This window comes from Dermacentor silvarum, chromosome 8 (genome assembly GCF_013339745.2).
Source record: "Dermacentor silvarum isolate Dsil-2018 chromosome 8, BIME_Dsil_1.4, whole genome shotgun sequence".
In the NCBI taxonomy this organism is placed as follows: domain Eukaryota; kingdom Metazoa; phylum Arthropoda; class Arachnida; order Ixodida; family Ixodidae; genus Dermacentor; species Dermacentor silvarum.
Genome location: NC_051161.1, coordinates 125555344 through 125571193, shown reverse-complemented (window position 1 = coordinate 125571193; position 15850 = coordinate 125555344). Strand labels below are relative to the sequence as shown.

The window sequence follows — 15850 nt, the reverse complement described above, 5'->3', positions numbered from 1 at the left end:
ATAATTAAATTACTTGACATTTTCATTCCAATTCATTGTTGCTTCTTATTACTTGCTTTTTCCAACCAAAGGTCAAGGGCTCGAGTGCCTAAATTGACGCTACCTTAATTAACTGTACCTTTATTAACCTCGCCACAATTAACACCAAAGGTCGTGGGTTCGACTCCTACCAACGGTCTTGGGCGCGAATGCCTTAATTACCTCTATAATAATTAACTGTACCTTAATTAATTTTAATGCCAAAGGTAATAGGTTCGACTCCCACATAAGCTCGAGGGTTTGACTCCCACCGAAGGTCGGGGTTTCGAGTGGCCTAATTAACTCTATCGTAATTATCATGGTGGTGGCGGTGACCCGCGCACCATCAAAATTGTTGCGTGAGCGTTTGCATATAGGTAAGACACGATGACGGGTCGGTGAAGTAAGTAAAACTTCACCTAGTCGTCATCGTGTACGATTTTGCTTCAATGACACGGTTTTCACTCAATGACGTTGAAGGTCGACTGAACGACGAGACATATAAGGCTTTCGCCTTAAAAACAGAAGAGCGGCCTACGCAAGAGGCCGCGTTTTAGATGCGAAGCATCTTATGCTCGGGGCTATGTCCCTCCCTCCCTCCCTCCCTCCGCCGTGCGGCGTCCACTTCCGGCTCCGCTTCCGGTTCCACTTCCGGTTCCGCTTCCGGTTACGGAAGCCTGCTTGCGGGTTCCGGAGAACGCTTCCAGCGTTTGGCCCGAATGATCCCCAGGTGCTTCGCCCACACATCATCATTCACTTCATCCTCTCATTCTCCTCCCGCAACGCCGCGACGAGTGCCACGGACAGCGCCAGCATCAACGCCAGTGTCAGCGCCGCGGAGAATGAGGGCTCGAGCCGCTGCTACGAAACTGCAGCGGCGACAGGCCGATCTGAAAACTAATGGGAACTTGAGTCGACGCTATGGCTGCTTCGCACACTACTCAGGGTTCCCCTACGGGAAGATGGTGTAATTTTTTATCAGAATGCGCGCCTTCGTGCATTGTGTTCATCGCCAACGTTTCCCGGTAAACATTATGGTTACATAGGCGGCAGTTGCCTTAAGTCGCCAGTTGCTTGTTCCACGGCGCGCACACTATGGAAGTCCTGCACGTCGCTCACACCGTGAAAAGTCGGCGACAACGAACTTCGCGTAACTTCCGCATACGACATGCGAGGTTGTGGCTGCAGTATATCGGGCTGTGGTGTCTCGCTTCGTTCTGGGACTTGGACTGCCTGCCTGATTTCCTTTCGGATGACCTCAGCCAGAGCAAGTCGCGGTACCGATGCCGGAGCCACCTGAAGCTTCTGGAGCTCTTCTCGAACAACAAGCCTAATGAGCTCCCGCAAGGCGTCGGTATTGTCAAAAGGTATAGCGAGATGGTCACCTGATAGGGTCGACACGTCGCGGTTGTACTGCCTTGTTCGCTTCTGCAGTGCCTTTTCCATTGATATGGCTTCCGCGAGAAACTCTGCAACGGTCTTTGGTGGGTTGCGTATTAGGCCGCCGAATAACTCTTGCTTGACACCACGCATCAAGTTCCTTAGCTTCTTTTCTTCCGGCATGGACGGATCCGCGCATCGGAAAAGTCGGCACATATCCTCGACAAACATTGCGACGCTTTCGTTCGGCCGCTGTACTCTCGCCTGAATTGCAGATTCAGCTCGTTCCTTGCGATCGAGGCTGGCATATGTGCTGATTAGCTGCTGTCGGAATTCGTCCCATGTTGATAGGGCCGCCTCACGGTTCTCAAACCATGTCCGCGCATAGTCCTGGAGGGCAAAGTAGGCGTTGCGTAGCTTGCGCTCCGGAGTCCAGCCGTTGAATTCTGCGACACGCTCAAAGTGATCGAGCCAGTCCTCAACATCCTCGAAGGTGTCCCCATGGAAAGATTTGGGGATTAGCGGCTGATTAAGCACGACCTCGGTCGGTGCAGTTGAGGAAGAAGACGGAACTGATGTACCCATCGTTCTGACTCAGTTGGGTAGAGGCTCGTGCTCCGGTGGCAGTCCTTGAAGTCGACGGCTTGTCCGTACGTGAACAGGAGTCAGCTCGACCGGACTTCGTACTGGGCTTGTAGGCGGGGTTTGATCTGGGAGTGGTAGCATGTACCCCGCACCTCCACCAGAAAAAATGTAACGTAGATCGAAGACGGAGTCTTGAAAAATAGACGCTTCTTTTTAATGGCGGGCCAGAAGAAGAACGTGCAGCCTGCGCGCTTCGTCGTCTTTCATGGCGCCGACCTTTGCGCGCGCCGTCCCGCTGTGGGTGAGCCCCACATCATTGTGTCTATATATACAGTCCTCCAAAATCTCGTGCTCACCGCTTCGGCACGCTCTTCGCCAAGACACTCCAGCTAGTGCAGCACAGCAATGCCTTGATCGTGGGTGACTTTAATGCTGCCCATATAGGCTTGGGGTACCTAACGTCTCTCCCAAAGGCAAAGACCTCTGGAATCAGCCACACCAGCACCGCCTTACTCTAACTACAGACCACAGCTATCCCACTCGCATAGGTACAAGCACAACGAGGGACACCACCCCAGACATAACCGTTGTTCGCAACATTCCACAATGGCAATGGCGAAATTTAAATGAAGTGATCATTGCATCATCCAATCACAGATACAAGCAGGCCCAGCTAAACCTGTCGGCAAGAAATGCCCCCTCACTAACTGGGACAGATTCCGTGCGTACAGAGACCAAAACGCTCCAGCTCATATATATATATTCTAGACGAATGGACCTCGACACTAATTGGAGACATCCCCGCTGTCACGGAGGAGGTCCCCGAGTCTGCCGGTTTGGGGGCGGAGGATTCCCATCTTCTCCATTTATGGCAGGCTCGCAGCAGCATTCACAACAGATGGCACAATCAGCGACTAAATAAGAAACTGAGGATTAGGGTAGCACAGTTGGACCAACAAATAGCTGCATAGGCCCAAAAGCTGACTTCCCAACAGTGGAATCAAATTTGCGACATGTTTGAGCTGTTTCTCATTGCTTCTTTTGACTTGAACTGCAGGGATAACTTCGGTGGAATTGCTCTTTTCAACGCTGTCAATAACATTGGCGCGAAACTCTCGGTCTCCACCTTCAATGATTTGAGTGCCAATGTGTTGACCTGCACTTTGTTCACTAGCTTGCGTAGTTCATCAGTTTCTTGCGCCGATTTTACTTTCTCTAGGCTCAATAGCTCGGTCATGTGCAGCTCCACTGATTGTTCACGATTTCCGAACGTTATTTGCATAATTTTTATCGCTTCATAATAATTTTCTTCTGCAGAGTACTGAAGCCCTTCTACCGCAGACGCTGCCTTTCCGGTTAGAGATGCTAATAAATAATTGAACTTTTCTCCCTTGCTCATGTTAGGTCTGAGGTGAACTGATGACTCGTATTGAGCCCAGAAGCGGTTCCACTCCAAAGCTCTTCCGCCAAACTTTGTCATTTCTAGCTTAGGTAGTTTTACTAGTTCCTTTGCGTCTTGTTCTGTACTTGATGCGGCCTGCCTTGTTCCGTTATTTAAATCCACCTGTGCAGGCTCTCTCATTCTGAACTCTATGGTAGACAAAATCTTCGTTATTTTCATGTCATAGTCTATTATTCTCTGGGATTCAGCTTCGGCAGTATCTTCAGTTAAAAATTTCTCCATTTGTTCATTGGCGCTCTTGAGGCTTTCGCTTATTCCCTTAATCTGCGCGTGCGTTGAGATCAGCTCTTCTATGTTAGCTCATTCATTAATTTGCTGTTCTGCTGAGTTGATGAGCTGCGTTATCTGGGAGCGAAGCGCTTTCCTCTTCTTCGTTATTACTTCTTTGCTCAATGCTAGGCGGTAAAATGACCTCTTACTTGTCAGTCAGCCGTTCCGATGCTTTGGGTTTTTACTTCGGTCTCGTCGCTCGATCCAGGTTGATTCGCTGCTCCACCGCCGCTTTCTTCTCTTCTGCTTCTTTGCAGGTTCACCTTCTTGTGGGCGGGGAGGTAGTATCCTGGTCACGGCACCATTGTTAAAGCGATCGACACCGGTGACTGCTTCGAACATGAACGGTTTTTTGAAGAAGTGAAGCGGCGCTTGCTTGCGCCAAGGAGCCGTTCTCTTGCTCTTCGTCTTCGAGTATCTTGATGATGATATTTTACAGTATTTACCAAAATTGGCATACTATGACAAGAGTGTATGACGAACATAAATGATAGGTCACGACATGAATATCAGGACATGTGTATCATGTAGGTCATGAAACAGATGCCCACGCGTTGGTGCTCTCATGGTCGTTTCGTTAACTTGGTAGGTATGAAAATTGGCATAGTATGACAACACTCTATGACGAACCTAATTGATACGTCATGACATGAATGTCATGATATGCGTGTCATGTAGGTCATAAAAGAGCCGCCTAAAATGACAATGACGCAGCGAAAAAACATTAACACTAAAAAACCACTGAAATTGGTTCCCACGTGGGTACTAAGTGAACGCAACACTAAAGGATGATGCTAGAAGTCATAGTCATGAGCATGACTCAGCAAAAACGACAACGACTCAGCAAAAAAAAGATTAACGCTCAAAAACCACTGATATTGGTTCGGACATGGATACTAAGTGAAGGAAACACCAAAGGATGGTGGTAGAAGCCACAGTCATGGCCATGACTCAGCAAAAATAACAATGACTCAGCGAAAACAGATTAACGCTCAAAAACCAATTGAATGGGTACGGATGTTGTACAAGTGAAGGAAAAGGCTAAAGGTCAATGGTTGAAGCCATAGTCATGAGCATGGCTAAGACTTTCGCCTTAACGTCTACTAGGCGTTGCTAAAGAGACTCCTGAGGACTCATAACGTGAATGTCATGACATGCGTGTCATGTAGGTCACGAAAAGCGCGCCTACGTCTTGGTGCTCTCATGGTCGTTTCGTTATCTTGGTAGGTTCACAGCAGACTGCTTCGTATAACATTGACTCCAACAGGGCGTGGGATCGATCTGTCTGCTTTTATGAAATGAAATAATATGAAGTTAACGAGGCTAGAAAAAATAATTGTTGTGTGCAATCCTTTCTTAAGTACATGAGTGTTCTGGCGAGAAACTTGATACAAATATAGAATTTTATGTGGCTAACTAGGATGAAACCAATTTGTCATTTCTTTCGGTCCAGAGCTGAGAGTCCTCTAAAGACGTTTTTCTCTATTTTAAGGTGTTTTCCTAGGGAGCCATATTAGGGCAGTACTCCAAACCGACAGATGTCACTTTTTATGTGAACGCTACGATAAATATTCTTCACGCCACGAGAACAATCCATCGTCGCGCTCTGATTAGGTGACTCTGCAGTTTCTTCTAATCTATAAAATTTGCGAGGTAATGACACGTGACCAATAAGTATATTGCTTTAATTTGACTGTGTATTCATTTGCGCAGGAAGTGCGGGCCAACGCAGGCAGGAGCAGGAGCGTCTGGCAAAGGAGAGCCTTTGACTACGGGCTTATTGCAGCGGACGCGCTGGTCACATTTCTTGTGTTGTTCGTTCTTTTAATGATAATAGCTAGATATTCCACAAAGAAGACAGGCGAAAGTATGAGCAAAGAAAAAGAGGAAGGCAATGAAGTAGGCGAAATTACATCGATGCCAATGCTACGCAACAACAGCAGCTGCAAAATTGAAGTGACTGAAATTCTAACGACAATATCTGCGGAATTAGATCCCTGTGACGACTTTTACCAATATGTATGTGATGGATGGTTGAAGGCACATTCCAGTGAGCCTACCAGTGTGCTGAACGAGGAGAAGAAAAAATCAATCTCCTCTGTGATCGAGAAACTACGCAACGCTAACGCGCCCACCGGCAACGAAACAGCTTTCGAGAAAGCGGCACGCTTGTTTCAGTCCTGCGTAGCCTTTGTCGACATAGGTGGTCGCTTTGAACGAGACCTTAAGGATGACATCATCGATTTCCTGAGCGACCACGGGGCATCTCTCGCCCCCCAGTCGGCCATGAATGCCGCTCATATAATGCTTCATTTTTCGTTCAACTACCGACTACCCACACTTTTTACCACAAAGATCAAAACTAGACTCAATTCATTCTCTATGGAGGGAAATTTTTCCTACATGCGGCTCTATATGCTACCGTATTTTAATAGGAGCGAACTGCTTACTGTGGACGCTATTAGGGAACACCTCACCTGGCTTGGTCTGAGTTACCAGAGCAAGAGTCAACTGGTCACAAATATAAAATCTGTAGATGACTTCCTGTCCAATATTGGCAAGAATTCTGCTGGTGACTACAGACCAGGAGAGAAAAATATGGTGCTGTACCCTTTGAAAGAGTTCGAGAACAGAATAACATCTAAAGGTGACGAGGCCTGGAACAGGTACCTAAATCACACCACGTATGGACTACTGCCCGGTAGATACTACGTAATGCTGCCCCGATATTTGGAATCATTCCTCATTCATGTGTATCGAAAGGTTAATAACTACGCCCTGGGCATTTGGATAAGCTTTCAAGTCTCTCGACAGTTGAGACAAATGGTTTCAAACAGTAGCACCACCGAGAGACAGGAGCACTGTTGGAACCTTACAACGCAAGCAGTGCGCACCGCGGCATACTATGTACACTATTGTTCAGCGGTGGCGAATACCACAATTTCTCAAGCGCAAGACATGGTTAGGAGAATCGAGGATTCCCTGCGCTCGAAAATTGCACAGTCAACTTGGTTAGACCATGAAACGAAACGTATTGCACTGAACAAGCTGTCGCGCATGAGGAAAGTAGTTGGGTATCCAGAATGCGCAAAGAACAAAGAGTTATTGAACAAATTTTATGAGTCACTTAATATTGAGGAGTCTTCTTTTGTGAAAGACTGGCTCAAGGCTTTGAACTTTGAAACTCTGAGGCTACTGCGATGGCATGCAGGCCAGCTCTCTACATTGGACATCAGTGGAGATCTGTTAGCTGCACAAGGCTTCTATTATCCCTATATCAACACCATGAGCCTAAACGTGAATCTCCTTGCCTCGCCTTTCTTTGGGGTGAGTCCAGCTATAGACTACGCGGCAGCGGGACATTTTGCTGGTCACGAGATGATGCATGCGTATGATGTGCTCAGCTGGCGTCGCGATGACAACAACGTCGAGCGGGAATGGTGGAGCAACGAATCAAACGCAGAGTATGAGAGGCGCGTCGTGCACGTCCGTACTTTCTACAAACCGGGAGAGAGCTACTCGGAACGGCCCGACGACTGGAATGACTCGGAACTTCTCGCCGACTTCGGTGCACTTCCGGCAGTCTACGCCGCCTACCTCAAAGCTAAAGATCTGTCTGGGAACGCATTGGAAATGAATGGATTCCACGGATTTACCAGTGACCGGCTATTCTTTATATCCAGTTGCTACAAATTCTGCTCAATTTTGCAGCCCAGCGACCGGTACCCGAAGTTCCGCGCTAGATGTAATGTACCCCTAAAGCACATGGCAGAGTTCTCGGCAGCCTTCGGGTGTAGCAACGGAACAGCGATGAATCCAAGCAAGAAGTTTTCCTTCTGGTGAATAAGGATGATGATGATATGCAATGGCAGGCTGTGCAATGCTCCTTAGCTCGCTTGCGGCGCAATACTTCTTGTAAAAATCACAATGCCCAACGGGCTATTGTTGACCAAGAGAAAAGCAGACAATAAATACCGAAGTTAGAAGTCACAGTTCCAGCGATTGGAACTGCATAATTTACCGAGACTTCATGCCGCGGACCAGTTGTTTGTTAAGATGTTTCGGAATTTTCCACACGTCGTGGCACAGCATGCCAGGTCCGCACCTCTCGAGTCTACCGCGTAAGGCTGATTACATCACTAGGGTCATATACGATCAGCTTTCAAATAATTTGAGAGCATCATTCACACACTTAGGACAGTGACTTTAAAAATAGCAGATGTCATAAACTTGCGTACTATTGTGATGCTGAAATGCCGAGTTTCTGATATGTCGCTGTGATATTTTATTATAAAACGTTTACTGCCAAATTTTGACAAGAAAGCGTTAATGAAATTGAGTTCCGGCCAAATACTGTAATAAGGTTGTCTAGTTAGTGTCACAACGCACGTGTTATATATTATTGCCTACATCTAGTGCATTTACAGTATTCTGAGTTACGTGTACTAATGATTGCTGCAGTAATTTACTATAATTTTGTGTTAATATAATTCTGAAGAAGGCAGAGGCCGCTACTTTTTGTTATTGTTTGAATGGTGTTTTGCTGACAAATGCGTCTCATTCCACCGTGGTCTCATTCAGAGTACCTTGCTGCCATTTTCACAAACGTAAAATGCCTTTCTCGAGTCAACACGTATGTACTGAAGCAGCTAAATGTTAAGTTACACCTGCCAACCTATGAGCTTTAAAAATCGTAAAATCTCGCATCGCGGCACTTAGAGCGGAAGGTTTGATAGTTGCACTTTCGTTTCTTTAATGCTTGCGCCGAACCCAGGCCTTTTCAGGGAGACATATGCATTTTCTTAACGATCATTTACATTGAGGCAGAACACAAGGAGCAGCAAGCTTGCAACAGCGGAAATTGACAAGCAACATATTGTTTTAGACCACAGTGACTTTCTCAGCGAATCTACTTGGGTTGATTTCGCCTTCTTAAGAAAATTGTTTATATAAACCTCCTCGAAGCAAGTACCCCTGGCGTCGCTTCAGAGTTAGATTACTTATAACGCAAAGTTCGAGGACCGATGAGTGGATCTTTTTCGCGAACAGAATTTATTTTTCGTAGGACTTGATGGAAACTTGGAAAATCGTAAAAGTACATATTCATAAATGTCAAAAAAATTCGAAAAGGTTGGCAGGTATGGTTAAGCTGCTATAGAATACGTATGAACTGAAACACTTCAAGTTCAGGTGCTGACTCCGTACTGTACCAAAGCATTCGCCACAGTAATGGCACTATTGTCATACCCCCCCCCCCCCCTTTCTACTACAGTACGCCACGGTATTTTGGTGCCTATAAAGCAGTAACAAATAATCTTACTTACACGGCCACAAAGAAACATTGTTTCACACTTAGCAATAATGGAAAGATGTTCAAACACAAGTTCGCACTGCAATAATTGCACCTCCTGCCTCCTTTTTTGCCCGCAACATATAGATTCTCTGTTGTTAGTGATTGCAGTCCTGTGCCTTGTTGTACTTCGTTTTCTTTTTTTTTTACTGTATCGTTCTTGAGTTTGCGCATCGCGCTTTGTTGATACTGTGTTGATTCTCCTTGGTTGACAAGCTGCTTTATTTTTATTAGGCTGCCCATGTATTGCTTTTCACGTGTTTGTGATCCTATCCCGGTGGTTGTGTTTAATTTCGTGCGTGAAGAGCGCGCATATGTTCGGAGTGTTCAATTCTTGTTTGTGATGTCTGCTTGAAATGTTCTGTCTTGAGGGTTGTTTTCTTTTGTTTTTGCTGGTGGGTGCACAATGCGCATGATTTAGAAAGTTAAACTTACATTTACGATGTTGATGTTCTTTACATGGAAAACTGCTTAGAAACCGCTTGTTGCTTTATTCTTACCCCGGCGTATGTGCTTCAATTTTCTTGTGTAAGCCTACGTGTGTGTGTCCAGTGCGGATATTTCCAAAATGTGAATTCTTGTTTGTTTTGAAGCAATATTTTTCCTCTGTGATCCTTTGTATCGTCTACCTGCTATGTTTTGAACTGATGACTGGAAGTCATGCATGTAGTACAAATAATGATATTTCCACTATCATTTTCCTATATGGTTTTTGTGATTGTAGCCATGCTGCACTTCCTAATGATAGCTGTGCACGTACTTTCCTGGTTCTTAAGAAGACTTGTGCGAATATTTAATATTTGCGAACATATGATGAATCATTGTGATTTCGATGTTCGATATGGCTCGAAATTCAGCATACGAAGTTTTAGATATATTTGGAACAAATGAATATCGTTCAATTGGCAGTTTCGTTTTCGCTAAGCAGGTTTCATTTCCATATCAGGGCTCATTGCCATTACGGGCCCAAGACAGGAATTCCTTTACAGTCGCTTACTGACTTTGACACCTGATTCATTATTTGCGTACCAGTCTCGCGACACCACCATCTTCTGGCTTCAACCAGTGTATGATTGCCACTAAAGTTCGGGACGCCGAAAGGTTGTCTGGCTCATTTTTTCGCACATAACCGTCGGACATAATATCATTAAAAATGGTGGCCATGAGTAAACTTGTCACCGTTCCACTTGCCTCGCTCGCTATCACTGGCAGGCTGGTTCATCAGCTTCCGGAGAGCCATACGACCCCTGGGTTTCCGCTGAGTTGGTAGAAAACCGCAACACTGGTCGCCAATACCCGGTGAAGCAGTCCTCGTTGGGCCTAACATGTGAGGCAGGCGTAGTGGGGGGCGGAAGAGCGTCGCTAAATGCCCTGAATTTATATTTCAGGTGCCTTAGCCCTCGCGGGAGTTTGGCGCTCATCACCGATCGGTCTAAGATTATGCGTACAGGCTATACTGAGCAGCGACACGTACGTCTAGAAAATTCGTCTGCATGCCTACTAGACAGAACGAGTTATAATCTCGCGTACAGGGGGACAGCACCAAGCTTGGTTGTTATTCTCGTGTGACAAATTTTGTACACATGTTGGGTCATTCGATTCGCCTGCGCTTTCTAAACCACTTCACAAGGTGCTCCACTTCGCTATTCGTTTCACCACTTCAAGATGGCGGCATATGCACGTCGCCATTCATTTCACTCAGTGCAGCGCCTCGTGCAGGACAAGTTCCCAGCATCCCCTGCACTCGTCAGAAATGAATAGTGCAGCGTTCGTGCATGCCCGTGCCAGGCCTGTTCCGCACTGGCACTGAATGGGGGGGAAATAGTTGAAGAAGTACAGGGAGAAACGAATGAACATGCTATGGCTTGCGCAAGATTGCGTGCGACTGGGCATCTCACGTGTCGGCGTATACGGCTGGCAACATTTCTGCCGCTGTGCCTAGCCTGCTCTCTGTGCACACGGGCTGGCTCATTTTTTATTTTTCATTGACTTTAAACCCGTTATTGCACACCAGTAGGAACGGGTTTCCCCACCTTTTCTTCAACTTGATTTCATAAATTAGGGGACCAGAGATAATCAGGGGCTGGATGGCTGCCGGCCGTATACGCGAAACCTCGAGGAAATGATACCTCCCAGAAAATGATCGCCCGAGAATATTGCCCATGAATTGGTGCTACACAGCCTAAACTGATGGTGCCGCGCAGTCAGGTCACACTTCGGGCTATCGCCCAAATCGCGACGAGCGAACGCGAAACGTTCCTGCGGCATCAACCTCCCCGAAACATTAGGTACACTGAAGGACAACACTGAGCAAAAGTCTGCAAACAAATGTCCCGTGCTGCAAACAAATGTCCCGTTGGGATATAAAAAAGTCTTGGAACGCATTTTTTGCACAAAAATATCGGAATACAGTAGTTTGAAATTAATCTGATTCTTGGGATGAAACTGTTTCATTATTTGCGAGTAAAGTTGATGCGAAAGCATCATCTGCCCCATGAAGTGTGAAATCCGGCGTCCGTTGCTTTCATTCTGTGGTACCAAAGCCAACGTGACCAAGTGATGGCGTTACGTTCCCGGCACTGTACCTGCTGCGGCTCGCACTGCGAAATGTCACGGTGAACAGCCATGGCGTCGGATGGACCCTCTGGCCCATACCCAAAACACTGACCTGACCTACTCCAAAAATTAGATTAAGGTTGATTAAAGTGGACTGGGGGACTAGGGTGGATTAAGATCGATCAAAGTGGATTAAGGTGGGTACAAATTAGAGCAAGGCGGATTCAGGTGGATTAAGGTAGAGTTTTACTTTAAGGTGATAACTTAGAGAAGTCATGTATTCGCATTCAAATCACGTAAGGATACTTACGTGACTGTCACTTTGTTCTTTTCTTAAGTTCGTCAAGGCTATACGCAAACTCCACTATTCCAACTATTCGCTTGGAAATTATTCGAAACTTAGGACAATTTGCTTCGACTTCGCTTCCAATTGAAAATTCACATTCGCACAAGCTTACATTCTTAACGTGTATAAACTTCTAGCCTCTGGATGCTCGTGCTTATGCATACAAATAGTTTTGTTTCAGTTATACTACAGCTGCAGAACATGTGTGCCCTATAAAGGACTGTTCCATGGCTTTTAAGAAGGACATTCCATACATTATAGGGAAGCATTCATTGTACAAGTTGGTTTCTAAACTGCTTTCCATATTTTTGTACCTGTCTTCACTGCACTTGTTGCTTTGCTTGTACGTACCGCGTTTGTAGAAAGTATCTGATTGTATATCTCCAATTACTGTACCGGCCCCCAGTCTTGGTATAATCGCGCCACCACAGCACTGTATATGTAAAAGTTATCAAGCAAGAATAAATTTGACAAACGTACATATTTCTTGCCTACTATTGTCTCACTTTCTGCTATACCATCGATGGCTTCTGCCGTTTCATGTCATGTGCGGCTGCTGCACACTCAACTCCCGCTGTATTTACATCGAAACAAGTACATATTAAAGCGAAGCGTTCTATGCGAACCCTCGCTGAGTTTACCATGCGTGGCTGCTTATGTCCTGCTGAGCAGCTCACATTAAAAAAAATTAAATACATGCCCGTTGGTGGGATGGCACCTTGGTCCCCCAGCACAGCAGCGTGATGCTCTTACCATTCGACCACAATTCCTTCCTATTTATTGTCATGAGACCACTATCGTACGTGTACTTCTACCGTGTAGTGGCAACCATCTCTTTGAAATTATTACCGCGTGTGTGACATTCTGTAGCACTGGTGCGCGTGTTGACGATGAATATGATTTCCATATAATGCCACGTACCACAACGGGCGATCAGTCAGAACCGCGTCCGCATCTTGATTATGATGATGATTTCCATGCTTCGCGGTGTCTTACAACGGTGTATTGACCAAAATAGCGTGCCAACGCCAACTACCGATTTGAGATAATCGCCGTGTGGTGGTAGCGATCATCATTTCCATACTATGATATCTAAAACAGGGGATCGGCCAAGAAGAGGCGGTGACATTTAAAACAAGTAGCAAATACAAACCAATATAAGATTTGTCACACTTCGTATCACGGTTGAACGAGATGCGTGCCAGTTTCATTTACGCCAAAGATGCTCGAATGATATGGGATAACGTACAGCATTTTATTAACCACTTCACGGAAGCTTTGATTCACATAGATTCCAGAATGTGTTGGATCTGGATAATTCTTTCTGGTTATGATCCAGAACCTTCGTTCCACCGTTCAACAGCATCTCCTTGGCGCTCCGACAGCTGGGAAACTCTGCGTTTCCCGCACCACTGACCACATGCCGCTGTGGTTCTTATGGCATGGAATCTTCGCTTACACTAAAGTGTACTAGATTGGGGGAGTGGGTCCAACGAGGGCTCTGTGCTGAGGCATTTTATTGCGATAGCAATTATATGGACACTCCAAAGCAGATTTCTGCCGTCGGGGTCGTCGTCGCCGTCGCCGTGAGGTTCCGTATGACGTCAACGGCGATGAAATCGTCGCTGCGCTCCGGACGCTGTATGTGCGAGTGAAAGGGCGCGAGGGACGCGCGCTTTCACGGAGAGCGAACGCACGTCGGAGAGCAAACGCGCGTTCTGCGTCGTGCTCCCTGAAGGGCTGCAGAATTAAGCGTCTCTTTCCTCCTTTCCATATATAGAGAGCAAACGCAACTTTTTCCGTCGCGCGAAAGGCTGTGGGGGGACGGGGGGAAGGGAGGGGAGGCAACGTTTAGCTGCGGCACCAAATACGTATATATATATAAAAACGCCGTGCGCATTCGGTGCGAACGCGGGCAGAACGCCGACGGCATCGGCAACAGTTCTGCACGTTGCTCGTGCTGCTGTATGTCCAAGTTCATTATGCCGCTGATAAAACTACTATCCTTACTCCGTATAGCTCTCTACTAATTTTCTATCGCAATTGGTGCTTCGCCTTTCGGGTGAAACTGCGACAAATTTTTTTATTGAATATCCAGGTGGCGCCACCGTCGCTTTCTCCCGAATGAGCGGCCCGGCTCGCCGGCCGGACGCTTGTCGCGTCGGAGACTATACCGCATCTGCATGGAGCTTTGACAGACGGATACACGGTGGCAGTAACACTGAGATTATTCCGCACCGATCTATTGTAAATAAAATGAAAAAAAAAAGTTGCAGTGGCTTAGCTCGGCTATGCCAGGATATACGTAGCGTTAGCAAAGGTTCAGCTGATTATTCTTAGCTTTCCTGGTTGTCTCCTACGCTCAACCGCTAATTGCCAGGCAACTACTTCGGGATCCGATGAGTCAAGCTTCTCCGTTCTTCTGCGCTGTTGAGCAGCATTTGCGCTCTCCTTCTCCATGGCTATACCCCACTGGCAAACGCCAGTCAGAAGCGCAGCGGCTCCAGCGCAGTGTCAGACGGCGACTGCACAGCGAGCGCGCGCCGGCGCCAGTGCGTCTACCACGGCTACGACGTCACTCCTCTGGAATGCGCAGACCGGCGGCGGTGAGTCGCGCGCGGCGGCGGCGGAGTCCGCGAGAGGTGCCAGCTCCGGTGGCTCCGGTGCGCAAGCCGTGTGACATCACTGATCCTTGCGCATGCGCAGCACGGCTCTTGATGTGCCGCGCGAAACGGGCTTGGCTGGGCCAGTGTAGCTAACGCTACAAAAGAGTGGCGGAAAGAACGCAAACGACGCAACAACGACGGTGCGTCGAGCAGACGACAGCTACTCAGCCCGTGTGCTCGCCTCAGCCAATGAGCGCTGCCGAAACAGCCAGAGCCAACGTTTACTGGCCGGAGATTCAGAATAAGGCGACGGCAGCGCCGCCACATTTTCCGCGTTTTTTGGTTCACCCTCCGCGCCTGCTAAGGCGTCCGCTGGACCCACTCCCCCATTCTAGTACACTCTACGTATACGTTGCCGCCTGCGAGCGTTGTCAGCGTCGGCTGCGTGGCAAATGCACTGCTGTTCAAGCTCTCGACATTCCCCCGGAACCACTTTTTTGGGTCGACCTCGATCTGCTGGGCCCCTATCCCATCTCCGTCTCAGACAATAAGCAGATTACCGTCGTCGCCGACTACGCGACAAGATTGGCCATCACACGAGCCATGCCCAAGCAGATGCGCTATAGACGACGCCGAATTTCTGCTTATCGACGTCATTTTTACCCAAGGCGCTCCGCGCCAGCTGCTTATGGATGGTGGCCTCTCTTTCTCCAAATTCGTCGATGCCGCCCTTCGTAGCTGGTCTGCAGAACATCAACTCACAACAGCTAGCCATCCGCAGAAAAACAGTTTTACCTAGTGGCTTAACGGAACACTGACAGATATGCTGTGCACGTATGTGTCTGTTGATGAATGCGATTAGGATGGCAGCCTACTTTACGCGAACTTTCCGTACAATGTTTTCTAGCATAACACCGCCAAATATTCTTAGTTCTTCGTTGTGTATGACCGCCATCTTAAGTTGCCATTCGAAACAGTGCTCTATTCCGCTCTTTGCGCCTGCACAACCTATCCCTGGGGCGTCGTGGCTCGAGAGCAAATGGCTCCTCAGGTCGCTGACTATAGGCTTCGTGCGTCGCAGAAGACGAAGGAGAAGCCGTGCGAGCTGTTGGTTACCCGCACTGTTTTGACAGCCTATTATACATGGTGTCCCAACTATCGTACACCAAGATTTAAAAACATGGAAATTCCGCTTAGCTGGACACAACCAAGGCGTAGCTTGGCCACTTCCGCCGCTCGATTTTCGCAGCCTCGTCGGTTCCTGTCTCGTATATGAA

The 15850-nt window shown here is 47.4% G+C and overlaps 1 protein-coding gene across 2 annotated transcripts in view; it reads left to right on the top strand.

Annotated features, from left to right (window-relative positions):
• The window catches only part of LOC119462392 (membrane metallo-endopeptidase-like 1), a 258366-nt gene extending 249414 nt beyond the window's left edge, over window positions 1–8952 (top strand). For both annotated transcript variants that reach the window (XM_049671870.1, XM_049671869.1), the window contains exon 4: window positions 5429–8952. In XM_049671870.1, the coding sequence (XP_049527827.1) occupies window positions 5543–7558 (2016 nt within the window). In that variant the 5' untranslated portion in view covers window positions 5429–5542 and the 3' untranslated portion in view covers window positions 7559–8952. The remainder of the gene's footprint in view (window positions 1–5428) is intronic.
• The last annotated feature ends 6898 nt before the right edge of the window (window positions 8953–15850 follow it).